We start from the raw sequence: 17,181 nt of genomic DNA on the forward strand, positions 1-17,181 counted from the left end.
ATAGATTGAAAATTGGTCTCTGTGGGATCGATAATCTTTTATACTACTCTGACGCGATTCGTATACTTGCGAATAACACGCATCAGCTTCTGGCACTAGGTGCTGATATGACCCTGTTCACCATAATTAAAATAAATCAGACCATCGTCCTTACATTCTGGAGCATGATGCCCCGTCTTACCGCACTTATAACACCTCAGCACCTTATTCTCACATTCATTGGAACGATGACCCGGTTCACCACACTGATAGCACTTGACAGTAGCAGGAGCCCCTCCCCACTTGTCTTCTTCCCATTAGAAACCTTCTATTTCCCCTTGTCAACAAGAGCACTATAAGGCTTACCACGGTCTTGGTTCCTCCTCTTCTTCTCATTGTGACTCTTATAATATGCTGAATGAGCCTTACTGTCCTCCTCATAGATCCTACAGTTGTTCACCAACTCAGGAAACCTACGGATCTATTGATATCTAATTGCCCGTTTGATCTCAGGACGCAGCCCATTCTCAAACTTGATACACTTGAAAAACTCAACCATCTCTGCACTATAGTATGGATAAAACTTCACAAGCTCCACAAACTTGGCAGCATACACAGCAACAGATGAATTTCCTTGTTTCAGCTCAAGGAATTCCATCTCTTTCTTTCCCCAAACATCCTCAGGGAAATACTTTCTCAAGAACTCCCTAGTGAACACAACCCAAGTAATCCCCTCACCAATAGCTTCAAATCTCTGACGAGTGCCAACCCACCATTCATCGGCTTCTCCAACCAGCATATGAGTACCATAATGTATCTTCTGCGCTGCAGAATAATCCATCACCCTGAAGATCCTCTCGATCTCCTTGAGCCACTCTTGAGCTCCATTTGGATCATACGGACCATAGAAAGTAGGCGGATTCTCCCTCTGAATATACTCAAGCTACGCGACTCGTCAATCACTCTAGCATTAGGATGATTCTGCATAGCTTAAGCAACAACCTCTAAGGCAGCAGCAATTGTAACACTGTTTCTTCTAGTCATACTTTGTTCACACCAAACTTAGCATCAAAGTTATAATTAACTACCGACAGTAACCCAACTGTCAAACTACAGACTCAATAACCTGATCGGACGGATCGACCTGCTCTGATACCACTAATGTAACATGTAACACCCCAATTTCCCATCTCGAATTTATAAAAATTATAAATACTTAAATAATCAGAGTAATACGAGTAGGATGTCACATCTACTAAAAATCCATAAAAAATCACTTTATTTAATAAGTTTTCATTAAAATAAATCCAATACCGCAGCGGAAATTAAAAAAAAAACGACTTATTAGTTCTCATGGCACTACGGCCTCAACAAATAAATCATCTCCACTAAACAGGTGGTCCAACAATAACGTCAAAATCAAGATACATAACAAATAAAAAATAACTGAAAGGAAATCAAAACATAACGCATCCCAAAACTCCCGTGTAACATATCAGAGCGACTCCTAAGACTCGATCAGGTAACACTCGAAATCCAAGCACTACTCTGGTACCTGGTTATCTGTACTTCCAAGGAAGCACAGATGCAACAACAGAAAAGGGGTGAGAATTACATTCAAAAATATACGACGAAATATCACATCGCAAGGAGTGGTATTTACACCACAATACAAACAACAATCACAAACAGATTCTCACGCCATCAACAACACAACAACAACGATATATGACATTAACAATCAATTATGGGAAATGCAATGCGACTATTGACACTACATGCATGTGGTACCAACAGAGCATAAGCCCTCAACAGTTGCCATTAATTTAGAGGCGATAACAAGGCATAAGCCTTCAACAATGCCAATCCAGGCCAACAATAGGGCATAAGCCCTCAACGACATATGTATGCAATATGGTCATCCAATAAACACAATTCAACAACACAAGGCATCAGCCTCCAACTCATAGCCACTAGGTTATCAACTTGTTTAATAACATGTAACTATATTCCCAACAATCAACATAAATCTTATCACAAAATTCTATTTCCAAATGTATAACTTTCACAGCCTTCCTATATTTACTTAAGTCTTACTAATCAAGGGAAATCAGAAGGGTATTCATTATACGCAAGAATTGGAAGAAAATCACAAAAAAAGGGAAATTCTGCGCACTAGCCTAACCATACGCGTACCATACGCGCATCACGTCCCCATACGCGTACCATACGCGTTCCACCAAAGATGGGTTTTTGGACGGGACAGAGATGCGTATCGTACGCGTATAGCCCCTGGGCTTGTCCCTCATATGCGTATGGCCCAACCCAATACGCGTATCATACGCGAAACACCAGTGTGAACCCAGAATTCTGCAATCGCACCAGTTCGTTTTCTGCTCGTTTCCATCACTTCCAGTCTGCGATTTCAGTTCCAAAACAACATATTTTCACCTATTAACTCATGCCTTTCGTCTAGATTCATTAACCTATTATCCTACATTCATTTAACATGATAACAACTCAATTTCTACTCATCAATTTGGACAGTTATACATTCAGATTCAGTTTCTCCTATGAACATAACAGCAACTCAACCAACATCCAAATCTACATCATAATTCATCAATTCAAACCAGAATTTCATCCAGAAAATCATACAGTATCATTAGTCAAGAAGAACAACATACAAATCAAATCAATTCACATATTCAGAGGAGAAATCAAACTTATATATTATGAAACCTAAAGAGGGGAAGGAACCCTCACTACCCTCTCATGCTTAAGTCACCATTTAAAGAACCCATTCTCCCCTTACCTTAGATTGAAGCTTGATTTTCCTCAACAATGGTGGGGTTCTTCTACCTCTTGCCCTAGCCTCTTCTCTGAATTTCTGGTTCTTCACTAATGTTCACTAATCTCCCTATCCCCTCTTAGTTCCTTATTATTTTTATTAAAACATACTAATTGTTAAATTACTAATGGGCTTAGTACACCCCCCACTTACTAATTACACACTCAGTCTAATTTAATTAAATCATCCTATTATTATATTATAGTTAAATTAACAAATTAATATAATAATAATTAAAATATCAATTTAAGCACCGAATACACCAATAAATACGTACTAAAATAAATATCAAAATCAGGGCGTTACATAACACGCTTCTAAAACCCATAAATGTTTCGCATATAATTTTACGAAAATAAATCAAATAAATCACCAACAAGGGTGTCACCTTCATAAAAACTTCACAATAGCAAGTCCTGCTCCGTAACACGGGTTACATCAATTTTAAAACATACATCGGATGACAGTTCAACATAATTACTCAAATACTTCGCAACGGAATTCATAGTCTCGTCTCAATTTCAATTCGTTAAACATAACTCCGTTAAACCTTATAATCATCAATGTTAACACAAAAGAACTTCCTAGTAACAGAATCAACATATACATGTCTAAAAATGACAAGCATCAAAACTCAAGCGTTCTCGAACCGATGTTACGTATGAGAGCAAGACTCCCTTATTCTAAGCAAACGATAAAAAGGACTCCACGAAGCTATCCTCTAACTTCAGCGGACTACTCCTGATTACCTGCGCGTTACCCATGTGGAGGCAACATTCAAACATAAAGAGTGAGTATTTCATAATTACTATATAAGACATAAGGAATAGATATGGTAGTGATACAAAAATAATCAACAACCACGCATATACCAACACAACGTATCCTCATGCTTCGCATATTTACTCACACCTGCACATCATCATCTATTTACAACATCATCACACCAACCAATCATAAATCATCATTAAAATCAACATTCACATCACAATTAATCAAACATCACCCAATCATGCAATATCACAAACAATGCAATGCAACACCAATAGACTCATGCATGTGGTACCAATACTTCACTAATGACTTAGTCATCATTCTCCAAAGATCCCCGCCATAAGATCGATTCCTGCTTGGAACCGAAGCACTTCACAATATTGCACCCAATCTGCACAATGGGATTGAGACCATCACTGGACCAATTGTCCTGCAAGCATCACTGGACTATCGTTATACAAATATGCTATGAATGCATGATGCATAACTTCACAATAATAAATGACCACGACTACTCAAAATGGAATCATCATTCATTTACTCATCAATCACATCATCGTTTCAATTATACAAGAATCACAAAAATCTCAATCAATACACCACATACTTCACAATCATCATGTTATCAGTTATCGCAACTACACATCATCACAACAAGCATATACATATATGTATTCACATAATCAAGTTTCATGCTAAAAAGCCCTATAAACCCAACCAAACACATTTATTAAATTCAGGAAAATTACTCAAAAATTAATATGATTCATAAGCTTCCATAATCTGAAATCATTTTTCAAAAATCATAATTTTTGTCCCAGTATACAGCGCTAAGCGGCCTCTAGACCGCGCTAAGCGTGTCCCTCACTGACTTGACCTTTTCTTTATTTTCAAAAGCACGCTAAGCGAGCTCCTACCCAAGCTAAGCGCGATACATTCTGCCTCAAATATTATTTTTGTTCTGGGGAGCGCGCTAAGCGGGCTCCACCGCGCTATGCGGGCTCTACGATTCTGCAGAAAATTCCTGCGTGACCTGCATAATACCAGTCTCAAACTTTTTCTAAAAACAGGTTTCAATCACTAATTCTCTGTGATTTAGGGTTTCTTATACTAATTCTAACATGCACAATTCATTACAAACATCAAAAGCACAATAGTTCATCATAACCCAAGAATCATCATCAAACCCTAGACCATCAAATCCATAAACATGGTGGATTTGACTCTAGATCTTGTTATCATTCACCAATACAAGAATCATCAACATTGTACATCATATTAAACACACAAACCAAATAAACAATCATCATAGTTCATCAAATCATCAAGAACATCACAAAAATCCCAACATACAACTATCAACCCCTTAAATCAAATATAATAACTAAGATAACCCCCTTAATTTAGATTATTGGCTAGTTTGATCTTCTCTTCAAATTTTATGGTTGCTTTTCCTTCTCCCTTCTTTCCCTAACTCTCTATTCTTTTCACGTTACTCCAAAATTCTACGACTAATAAAATTCTCTCGTTTTTCCTCTTTTTACCTAGTTAGCCTTAGGACCCTTAATATGATATTTCAATTATGCCCTCACTAACTCCACCTCACATTATCTCTTATTTTATTTAAATAATGATAATGCTAATTAGAACTATTTTATATTCTATTATTCTAAGTAACACATTAGTTCTACTACCTCACACACATATCAACATAAGCATCACACGTCACATAATCTCTTAGATAACTCACAATGACTCATATAATCACATCCAACAACTAAATAATAAATTAAATAATTAAATCTAATTATCGGGGTGTTACAATCACTATAAGAAAAATGTGTTTTAGCTTCAATTTTTAGCGTCGGCCCCGACTTAGGTGCTTCTAGCGTTGGCTTGTCGTTACAAATAGAGGACTCAAACTAATTTATTTGTTTATTATTATTTTTTTAACCCCTCAAGGGCCTTAGATCAATCGAACTGATTTCGCTTGTTCCCCCATAATCCTTGTGGGAGTAGGTGGTTAACATCTATAAATCCATGAGAGAAGGTTAGACCCTGTGACATCCTCGACACTCTTTGTTGACTTATTACACACTACACCCACAAACGCACGTTACGGACAGAAAATGAAAGTTGGGCGACTGATCCGATTAATGGATGATCATACTAGAGGTAGGCCGAAAGGATAATGCATACACCTCTAGCCTTTGCCTCAAGGCCTTCCTCAATTGTCCCATCAAAAAACTATAAATTAATGTTGTCCTTTCTCATATTATGTCCAATATATGGACCTTTATTAGGGCATTTAAAATTCTCTGTAGGAATTTAGAGGTCGCCCCTACCGTGGGATTTTTCTTTTCCTTCTATGGCATGAAGATTACATACAAGAACGGTTGGATCACTGTGTGCGCCCTTCTCTAAAAGGGGTCCTTTTCATCCCTCATTTGAAGATTTACAAAAATAAAAAATTTTAATTCGTGAGAGTGAGAGGGAGAGATAACCTCTCCGTGTTTTATGATGACATCTAGGATCGGCTTTGGCTAATATGTATAAGGATTTACTTATGCACCATGCATAAGCCTACATAAGCCATTGGATCATGTTTTTAATCCAGTATTGAGTATTAAGTATTGAGTATTGAGTATTGAGTATTGAGTGGTGAGTATTGAGTATTGAGTAATAACAATTGATGTCTAGAATTTGATTCAAGGGTCCATAATAATCTATGCATGGTGCATAGATTTTTATCTATGCACGGTAACTGCACCCTCTAGGATCTATTCTCTTTTGATTAGACGGCGGAGCCAGCTACGATACATAGAGTCAATTATGAATTCCACTATTCCATTTTTTTTACAAATATGTTGTATCTATCAATTTTAGATTTTATTAATAATCTGATAAATATGTTTTTGACGCTAAACTGATAAAATTTTAAAAAATTGAAATTAAAGGAAGATTTATCAAATATCCAGGAAATAAAACTCAATTATAAGATTAGATTGATACATCGAAACATGAAGTACAACAAGAGGATGGATATAGGACCACATATAAGATGAGCCTTCGCCACTCTCATTAGATATTATTCTTAACAAGTATTATTAAATGACACTCTCAAAATACTAGTGAGAAGTTTCCATATGAGAATCTTGAAACCGCACCATCATCTTCAAAACTTAATGCTGTCAATATAACAAATAAAAAAACTTGTCAGCAACCAATGCTTCAAAATAAAACAACAGAACAATAAGAGTGAGAGTGAAAGTTAAAGAAAGACATAACATACGTGTTACAGTTGGTGGAGGTACTGATCTTGTAAGGAATGCTAACACCACATTTGCCAGGGAGGGCAGCAGCATTGTTAGTATTCAATTTTGAAATAGAACCGGCTGCTGATTTCAAGCATTTACAAGCAGCCTGACGATCAGCAGTGGTGGTGGCGGCATCAAGAAGCTTCTTCACTCCTCCACAGCATTGAGTTGAAGGACTAGCATTATCAGGAGCTTCAAGATATGTAAGACATGAACTAAATTCCTTAATTACATCTGCACATGAGATATCACCTTCTGCCATAGGTGCAATAACTACCATGCACATCACCAAAACAACACACGCTAACTTCATGCTTCTTGCCATTTTTGTTTTCTTTGTTTGTTTGTTTGGTGAGTGTAATATCTTAATGTGTGTGAGTTTATATTGAAAATAATATAAGGTGTCAAGATGAGAAGATTGATGAATGTGCATCAAAATTCTTGGGTTGAGTTAATGATGTATGGTATACTTGATAATTATTGTACACTTGTTGAATTATCATACGTTTTTCATTTAATGATTTGATAACGACTGTGGACCCGTATATGAATTCCCCACCGTCCTTCTTTTCTTCTCTAGTAGTATTTTCTCGTATTTTTTCTTACTCTTTAACACTTCCATTTCCTTTTGGAACTCATTGGGCCAACAGACTTCTCTTTACTACACCTCTATGTTTTTTTTTTTTAGCCCATTTTATTCTTGTTTTACTAGTTTCTTTTAATCTTTTTATTTTCTTATTAATTTTTGCTTTTAATTTCTAATTGATATTCGAAAAATACAAAAACATGCTTTTATTTTAAATTTAGACTTTTATTTTCATATTGAAAATCTCAAAAATATTTTATTTAGCTTTTAATCCTTTTGTTCGATTTTATTTCACAATTTAAGCTTTTAATCAATTAGTTAAATATTGATTTAATTGTTAAGTAGAATCGATTAGTTTACTAATTGATTTTTTTTTTATTTTGGTTAATTAATTTAATCAATTTTTAATTAATTGATTAAATGGTTAACTTGTTTATTTCACCTTTTTAGCTATTTATATTTTTATATATTCACCATTTATATTTTCTTTTCTTTCTTTTCAAAAACATTAGTTGCTTTTCTTTTATTTTCGCTTTAAGCACATGTTAATTCCGTTCCACGACAATTGTGTAAGTCTCCAAAGGTCGAGCAGCAGTGGAATGCAACGTTTAACATCACACACACAAAAAATTTTGAGCCGAACTACTGCTGCTCTAATTCCTTAAAAGGGATACGTAGGCATTAGGTCGCGGGGCCTGAACGAGCACAAATCTTGTATATATTTCTTTCTTTCCTCCATGTTTCTTTTCTCTTCCTTTTTCATATGTTTCCCTTAGCTTTAGGCTTTAGATTTTTAGATAACACCCTTAAATTTAGACTAACAAGAGCGGATCCCGTCGAGTACGATGGACGTAAGGAGTGCTAATTCCTTCTCCTTGCGTAACCGACACCCTTACCATTTTCTCTTGGTCGTATGGCCTTTATTTGTTTCCCCTTTAGGTTTTGCTCGATGTTTTTCCTTTCCCATTTCTTGTGATAAATAAACAGACGATGGTGACTTCATTGATTTCATTTGATGATTTCGATCCAGTTGTTTCAAACATACCCAATGATGTATGGACCAAAGAGGAAAAAGAAAAAGTGAAATAGGATTTTAAAGTCAAGTACTTGATGATTAGTGAATTAATAAATAGATAGTACATATATGTTTCTAACTATATCACTACAATAAAAATATGGGACACCCTTAAAATGATCTATGAAGATTCTATTAAGATTAAAAGGAAAAGGATGAACACACAAGTCTAATAATTAGAGATATCAAACAATAATGAAGAAAATATTGAAATGTGCTTCTCTAATGTTAAAACTCTAGAAATTTTTTTAAAACTAGTAGTTCTAACAAGCATCTTAGATTTAAAGACTAGTGATGAAAACCTAACCCAGTATTGAAATCCGAAGATACAAAAGAAAGAAACATTGAATGAAACTCAAAGAAGAAGAATAAATTCAAAATGAGATTGGAGAAAACAAGAAGGATATCACATTGGAAAACATTTACCCTAATTAATTTAAGGGATAATAGTCATTTACCCCTGCAATATAGGCGTGTTTTGATTTACCCCTCCTATAATTTTGGGGTACCCCCTCTAAGCGTGTAAAAACCAGGATGGTAAATAAAATAAAAACTTTTACAGGGGGTAATTTTGCCATCTAGGGGACAAAAGACTTAGAATTTTAATATTTCAAGGAAGTTTTTTTTAAAAAAAATTTAAAGGGGGGTAAATCAAAACACACCTATATTATTGTCAAGCGGTGGTGGAATAACCTTTGTCGTTGGCTTCGGGTGGACTTACTTGATATTGACGGATCCATCATCGATTGTTTGCAAGCGTTAGAGGTATGTTGTTGTAAAAAGTTTAATTGTAATGTACGTAGGTTGTTTGGCTTGACCTATTGTTGGGTTATCTGGATTTGTAGGAATTCTATTCTTTTTTAGGGGGGTATTTTGAATCATTTTGATAGTAGTGGGATGATTAAATTGTTGTCGTGGGAATGGTTTCTCGTAGGAAAAAGGGGGTTGTTTGATTTTGTTTGGTCGAATTGGAATAATTATCCATGTCTTTGTTTTTCTTAGGGAGGGTGAGCGTTAGCTCTCTTTGATTTCATGTTTTGTATGTAATGGGTTGTGCACCCCTTGTGTATCTTATTAATACATCTTTGTTTATAAAAAAACATGCCTATATTACAGGGGGTAAATGACTATTAACCCTTAATTTAATGAACCAAAAGAATAGGCTAATCTTTGTCTTATAACAAGAGACAGAGATGATGAAGTAAACATAACTAATGTTTCCTTTCAACAATTGTATGATCTAAATATAAAGGTTAGAAAAGAAAATGATGAGTTAGAAAATATAATTTTCACATATTAAATCATTTTACTTCTCTATAAGAAGAAAATGAGAAAATTATAAATGAAATGTCCCAACCATAATTTTGATGATCTCATTCATATTTATATTTTCTGCAATGGACTTTGTACTGTCTAAAAAAATATATGTCTGTGCGTGTCTAGGTGTGGAAAACAGGTCGCTCGTCCCGCCTCACCCTACCTTAAGCCCGAAATAAAAAGGGTTAGGCGGACAAGCCTGCCAAGTGAAACTGGGCTTTAAAATCTTGTCCACCCGCCAAGGAGACAGGGTGGCGAGTGACAGGCTTGTCCACCTAGATTTTAATTTAGCCTGTCTATTTTTTTCTTTCATTTTTTTCCCATTTTTTATATTAAATTATTAGACTTTTTTTACATTTCACTTATTCTTGAGGAAATGAAGATGAAGGAGTATAAAAAGAGCCTTTCAATTAATGTTATAAAGAAGTTGAAAGCATGTAAAAGACATGAGTTAATATTATGGTTAATTGTGAATCATAGTGAAAGTTAGTTCATTGTTTGTAGATCAATGGTAATAAATACACTACTAGATTATTATCAGTTGGTTATAAATTTCACTTTTCAGTAGGTCATTACTTCATGATATTTAACACATAGTGATTTATTACTTTGATTGATCATACTAATGACATATTTTCTTTCATGGCTTAATTAAATTAAATGTGTGAATTGTTTTAAAGACATTAAAGCTCTAACACAATTGTGAGATGTACATATGAATAAATATTACTAAAAGATGTGGGAGAATATTAATTTAAAACCATGAATCCTAATTTATTGCTACTATAAGGTTCCTAAAGTCCATGAGCAAATGAATCAAGTAATGTATAATAATAAAGCCTGCAACTTTTTTTGCATGTGTCTACACATACAACCTTTTAGGTCGACACATATTGTTGCAAAATTTACAACTATGTGGTGACAAATACAAGTTTCAAGTCGACACAAGTGCTGCAATTTTAAAGCCTATAGAATTTGTTTCTATGTGTCGACATACAACCTTACACATTTGGACACATGCATTAACATGAATCGACACATGACTTATATGTGTTGACACATGCTGTTATTTTTCTGAAAAAATGCATTCTTTTTTAATTTCTATGTTTCCCTTTTTGCCTCCAACTTGCACACTTATAAATACTTCGTACATGCATCGTTTCAAACATGATGAAACTACAAACACATACAAATATTGCTCTTCATCTTCAACCTTCCATCTATGCATACACACAAGCAAACTACACATAATTATTTTTTTACTTTGGGTGCCATCTGGGCTAGGTTGATAATGTCCAATTTAGGTTGGTGTAACCGGTGTATTGGTTGAGAATCTTTAGGGGTTTTTTAGAAAAACTGTAAGGGTTTTTCCTCCAAGATCAAGGAGTTAATTTGGATTAAATCGAGAGAAAGCCTTGAAGAACGGGAGGTTCTTGCAAAGGAGTAGCGTGAGATAGTGAATCAATTTGTAATCTGGGGTGACAATAATTCACAATTTAGATTCGAATGAGTGAAAGCTTTGAAGAACGGTGCTTTCTTGCAAAGGAGTAGCACGAGAATTCAAATCAATTAGTATTGTTGGGTGACTTGATCAAACTCAGATCAACATCAAATATATGGTTTGTAGGCTTGGATTGCTATGTTTCTCTAGTAAACTACTTTTTGCAAAGCAAGATTGATATCTCAATTCAGATTAGAATTGAGGGCAGACATAGCCATAACGAGGATGATTAGTGAGCTGCCCAAGCAAATCCTCGTGCTCCCTCTCTCATTTACATTTCTTAAGAAAATTGTTAAATACATTGATTGAGTAATTGATTCGTAGAGATTTTCCTTTGATTGTTTAAAGCTAAATTGGTTTGTTGTCTCCCTTACAATATAATGGTTGTAGGAGGTTTTTGATATCAACAAACTTAAATGGAAAATCAGAAAAATCGATTGCACACCAAGTGTTTAATAATTTGTCACTTTACATTATTTCACTGATTTCATTAGAAATAGGTTCTCTTAGTGAAACCATTATTACTGAAGGTTCTCTGATTGGTGGCATGCATTTTGATAAAGCATACTGAGGAAGATCATGTTGGAAGAGATGCTAGATGTCTTAGCATTCAGACTTCAACATGTTGAACAAGATGTCATTGTTAGAACAAGAATTGTTCTGATCAATATTCTTAGTTTTGATGATAACAATGTATATGAATTTTGTATAAGACAATGTGGTACTCTAATCCTATGCATTTTCCATTTCAGGAAATATATGATGAGTATGCACATTTCTGCGCAAGAAGCACTGACTCAGAAGGTTCAAGTATGCAACATCAGAACATGCTCTCGCAAGACATCAGAAGATGGTCAAGCAGAATCAGAACATGGTCTATTGAAGCATCAGAAGAACTTGAGTTTAGAAGTAGAAGCACTAAAGTTCTTATGGTATCACGCTAGAAGCACTTCAAAGTCAGAAGACGAGAAGATGCTCTACACCAAGCTGTTTGACTCTGATTAATTCAAACGTTGTATCTACAAAGATCAGATCAGAAGCAAGTACAAGATGGCAGGCTACGCTGACTGACAAAGGGAACGTTATAAGCTATTAAAGGCAAAGTCAGTTAAAGCAGGAAAAGCAAGGCTCGAGGTAGTTGACAAAAGAGTGAAACATTAAATGCAATGTTGTACGGATCACGCAACGCATTAAATGCTCCCAACGGTCATCTTCTCAAAACGCCTATAAATAGAAGTTCTGATGAGAAGTTGAATACACAACTCTTGCGCAAAAATACAGAAACGCTGTCAAATTCAAAAGCTCTCAAACTTCATCTTCAACCTCACATTACTTTTGTAATATCATAGGGAGATTTAAGCTTAGAACTTAAGAGAAATATCACAGTTGTGATTATAGCTTATTAAGAAGCATTGTAATACTCTTGTAAGAATTTGTTTACATTAATTTGTAAAAGGTTCCTAGAGTGATCAAGGTGTGATCAGAATACTCTAGAAGACTTAGAAGGTATCTAAGTGGAAAACCATTGTAATCAAGGTTGATTAGTGGATTAAATCCTCAGGTGAGGTAAATCACTCTAAGGGGGTGGACTGGAGTAGTTTCGTTAACAACGAACCAGGATAAAAATCATTGTGCAATTGTTTTTATCTTAAGAGTTTTTAAAGTCACACTTATTCAAACCCCCCCTTTCTAAGTGTTTTTCTATCCTTCAGTCATGACATCCTGACTACAGAAGCTGATCTGGAAAGTGGATCAGGCGGTTTTATTTGCTACAAGAATCTTTAATTAAGCTCAGAATATTCGAAGAAATCAATCAGCTGATATTTTTGCCAAGATGGTTTCAATCATAAGATTTCCATGTTGTCTATTATTTGAGACATTATAGGAAATATTGGATTGAAGACCTAATTTCTTGGAGAACAAGTAGCAGAATTTTGGCAGCCTTACTGTTGCTATTTGAATCCCAGTTCAGAAAAAGACATAGCTATAAATAGAAGGGTTGTAACCTAGTTTAGGTGTGGAACTGATATCATTTGTTTTGGGGTTTATGAATCCTTATTTTCTGTGTGTTCCATATGTGTACATTCACAAACCTTTAGGGGTTGAATGTTATTTTGATCTCTGAAGCTTTTAAGCAAGAAGAGTATTTGCAACCTCGTAAGCTTTTAAGCATCAAGGAGTAGTTTGTTTTGGAAGAGTATCTTCTGGTTATTTTTCTTTGGTTTTTATTTTTGTCACATGGATTGTGATTGGAAGGGATTTGAGGAGGGCCTCATACCTAGGTGAGTCTTAGGTAGAAGTCATAGAAAGGATAGTGATTAAGTGAGAAGGGTAAACCGAGGCTATTTAACTTTGAATTGATACTATCGGATATTGATTTCATCCTGGCTTGGTAGCCCTCAGAGTAGGAAGGATTGTTCCGAACTGGGTAAACATATCGCTGTGTTATTTACTTTTTGCACTTTTATTGTTACTGTTATCATTCGTGTTCATAACTTAGATATCGTGTCGTGACATCTCATTCGACTTCACAAATCTGATACCAGAATATCAATAACGTTTGATTGACAACTTGGTGTGTTAATTGTTTATCATTGTTATAAAATTTCGAGTTTCCAATAATCGGTTCGGTTTAGAAGACTTATTTGATCTAGGCTAAATCTTTCGCTTGCCAAAACTTTTGTGATTTTCAAAAATAGTTTTAAAAGGTCATTTTAACTTGGGGATCTATTCACCCCCTCCCACTAGATAAGTTATCTTCGTCTAACAAGTGGTGTCAGAGCTCCAGTTCATTCCGTGCTTCAATATGCTTATTAGATAATGGCTACTGAACTTAAAAGGGAGTACAATAGAGTGCCTATTTTCACCAGTGAAAAGTATGGTTATTGGAAAGATTATTTGCGCATTCATGTCAATTAATACGATAAGGGTGTGTGAGATGCCATTATAAATGGTTCAATTCAAATTACCTTGACCGATGATAATGGTGTTGTCACACCTAAACTCGAAGCACAATGGGATGATAATGATAAGAAAAAGTGGAGTTACAATTGAAAAGCACAAAACATTCTCATATCCGCTCTTGGTGTTGATGAATATTATGGTGTTTCCCATTGTGAAACCACTAAAGCTATGTGGGACACATTACAAGTTACCCATATGGGAACTAATAAAGTCAAACTAGCTAGAATAAGTACACTAAATTAAGAGTTTGAACTAGTATGAAGAATGGTGAAACCATTGCCGAAATGTAAAAGAGGTTCACTCGTCTCATAAATCATTTGAATGCACTTCAGGAACCGGTTTCTAATAAAATTGCTACTAATAAAGTTTTGAGGTATCTTACTAGGGATTGGAAACAAAAGGTCATCGCGATTAAGGAATTAGCTAATGTCATACAACACTAGACCTCATTACATTGTTTGGTAATCTTGAAGAACATGAGCAAGAACTCACTTGCTTAGAGAAACATGAGAAAAGCATGAGAAGAAGTTCAAGAAAGCGAAAGACAAGGATAAGGAGATAGAAAATAAGTCTATTGCTCTAAAGGCTTCTAGTTAGAGGTCCTCAACAATTGAGCAAAATGATAGTGATTCTAGTGCCGATGAAGATTCAAATGATAAAGATATGGGGTTGTTTGTGAAAAGGTATAGTTTTGTTAAAAAGAATCCAAATTGTAAAGACAATTCCTCTCACAAATTTACTTGTCACTATTGTTGTATGAAAGTTCATGCCATTTCTAAATGCAAACTTAGGAGGTTTTTGGTCCCTAAGGTCATTTATCAATGGTTGCCTAAATGCAACCAAAGTTTCACTAACCATCAAGGATTCAATGAAGATTGGGTACCTAGAATCTATTGTTGATATTGTAGGAAAAATTTCTTGGGTCTATGAAGAGAATATGGGTTCTTGTTATAGATGCTCATTACATATAATGGGTGACATCTCTCTAATTTATTGACTTAGTGGCAATGAAGAAGGGATTTCTGACCTAAGAAGACAACAAAAAAAGTTCTTAACTTGGTAATATATATAAGATTACTTCAAATGTCTTTCATCTAAGAAACATCAAAAAAGGTATTTCATTTCATGATGCGGGGGTATCTTTAAAAGACGTACTCAAGGACACCGAATAAGGAATTGATCAACTGGAAGCGGTAAAACTTGAGGAGGAGCGAGATGACAATCACGAAAACAAGGATGAAAATCCAACAAAATGGATGATCATAAAATAAATGACTTCCTTGTATTCATTTCAAGTCACACTATTGGGTACTTGGTCAAAGAGAAAAGTTTTATAAGAGTTGATGTGTAAAATAAATTACTCATTAATTTCAGGGTCGATGGGATAACTATTCATGGTCAAGACCTAGCGGGTTTGTTATTTCTGGGTGATACTATGGATCTTTCCCTCGATAATTCCTCATGCAATTATGTTAAATGTATGGCGAATAGCTCGATCCTCACCAGTTTTAGCCTTCTCTCTATCCTTCTTGGATCCTGGGCCACTCGACAAGACTCAGTTTTGGGAAAGGGATCCACTTGATTCTCCATAGGAGTTGCTCTTGATATATTTCTTCAGTTGTACCGCTAGTCCCTGAACAACCAACCATCGCATTGTAAGAATGGGATAGGTCATATCTATGGTAATTGGAGCCTCCTAAAAAGATCTATTAAATACATCAAGTTGTTCCAAAGAATCAAAACAGCCAGTTATTAAAGGAATTCCTTGTCGGATTTCTGTAAAATACTCGTTTGAATTGGGGCTTCCAAATACATCATAAGCTAAACTTGTTCTGACAAATAACCAACCCGCAATGAATATAAAGGGTATAATAATGCTACGAATATTTCAGTATCAAATACTGATAATAATATCAACAAAAGAACGTTTTGTAACATGGGACTTTTCTACACATTAATTTCCACTCCATTGATTTAATAGTAGGCTCGTGTTACTACCTTTTCCAACATTGCTGGTGGTCTCTATGCGAGGGATTCATTGAAACGTATCGCCTTGAGACCGTTTTGGAACGCTTCCAAGAAAATTTCTTAATTGGGGTGGACCACCTTGATAGTCGCCTCGTTGAAGTGAACGAGATACTACATCAATGACTATGATGACCCTTAACATATGTTGAATAGGCTGGTGGCAGTCAACTTATGGTTCCTGTTTGTAGAAAATTGATGGGCTAATTTCTTCACCATGCCCTAATAGCGGGTGACAGATAGTACGGGGGGGCTATATACAATCTCAAGATTGTGTCCTTGAAAGTGTCAGACTAGAATTTTCACTTCAGTGAGTCAGATGCTCTGATGACGGTCATTTGGGTGTTGATGGAGGTCACATGCTCGTATGGGTCATTGTGTCCCTTAAGAAATGATGTCAGTTTGAAGTTTTTAAGGGAAGGGCGTCTCCCATATCTCGTCCGATAGAGGATAGGAGTCTAGGGCCTCTAGTTCATACATAATATCAACTCTATGCTGGCATTGTAGGATACGATGAAATTTGTCTTCTAAACATTGGTTATGATGCTGAAGATTATCTATAGTGGCACGCATCTCCGTTGAGGTGCATCCCTCGATGTTTGATTCTTCGTTGGTCGGAGTAGCCGTCTTCGAGTTCACCATGGTATGGGGTGAGGGCAAAGACAATAATTTGGTCGGGTATGATGAATGTGGCCCAGGTTAGTTTTACCGGGGGTCCACAGAGGACGCCAATTATTCTGGATTAATGTACAATGAGTGTATCAACTCCAAATGGATTAGGGTTATCAGAGC

General features: G+C 35.5%; 2 protein-coding genes across 2 annotated transcripts; both read right to left on the reverse strand.

The window, feature by feature from the left end:
- Positions 1 to 460: 460 nt before the first annotated feature.
- LOC131640984 (uncharacterized) lies at positions 461 to 820 on the reverse strand. Its single transcript, XM_058911326.1, has one exon. It carries the CDS (start codon positions 818 to 820, stop codon positions 461 to 463), a length of 360 nt encoding a protein of 119 aa, XP_058767309.1.
- A 5,761-nt stretch (positions 821 to 6,581) lies between these two features.
- On the reverse strand, positions 6,582 to 7,290 carry LOC131640976 (non-specific lipid-transfer protein 2-like). Its single transcript, XM_058911321.1, has 2 exons — positions 6,897 to 7,290; positions 6,582 to 6,792 (listed from the first exon to the last, which is right to left on the reverse strand). The coding sequence occupies exons 1-2, from the start codon at positions 7,244 to 7,246 to the stop codon at positions 6,780 to 6,782; spliced, it is 363 nt and encodes a 120-aa protein (XP_058767304.1). The 5' UTR covers positions 7,247 to 7,290; the 3' UTR covers positions 6,582 to 6,779.
- Between the last annotated feature and the right edge of the window lie 9,891 nt (positions 7,291 to 17,181).

This window comes from Vicia villosa, unplaced genomic scaffold (genome assembly GCF_029867415.1).
Source record: "Vicia villosa cultivar HV-30 ecotype Madison, WI unplaced genomic scaffold, Vvil1.0 ctg.003440F_1_1, whole genome shotgun sequence".
Taxonomy (NCBI): domain Eukaryota; kingdom Viridiplantae; phylum Streptophyta; class Magnoliopsida; order Fabales; family Fabaceae; genus Vicia; species Vicia villosa.

What these genes read in the sequence shown, in the direction of transcription:
- LOC131640984 (XM_058911326.1), bottom strand. Translation starts at nt 820, where the DNA reads ATGGATTATTCTGCAGCGCAGAAGATACATTATGGTACTCATATGCTG.
- LOC131640976 (XM_058911321.1), bottom strand. Translation starts at nt 7,246, where the DNA reads ATGGCAAGAAGCATGAAGTTAGCGTGTGTTGTTTTGGTGATGTGCATG.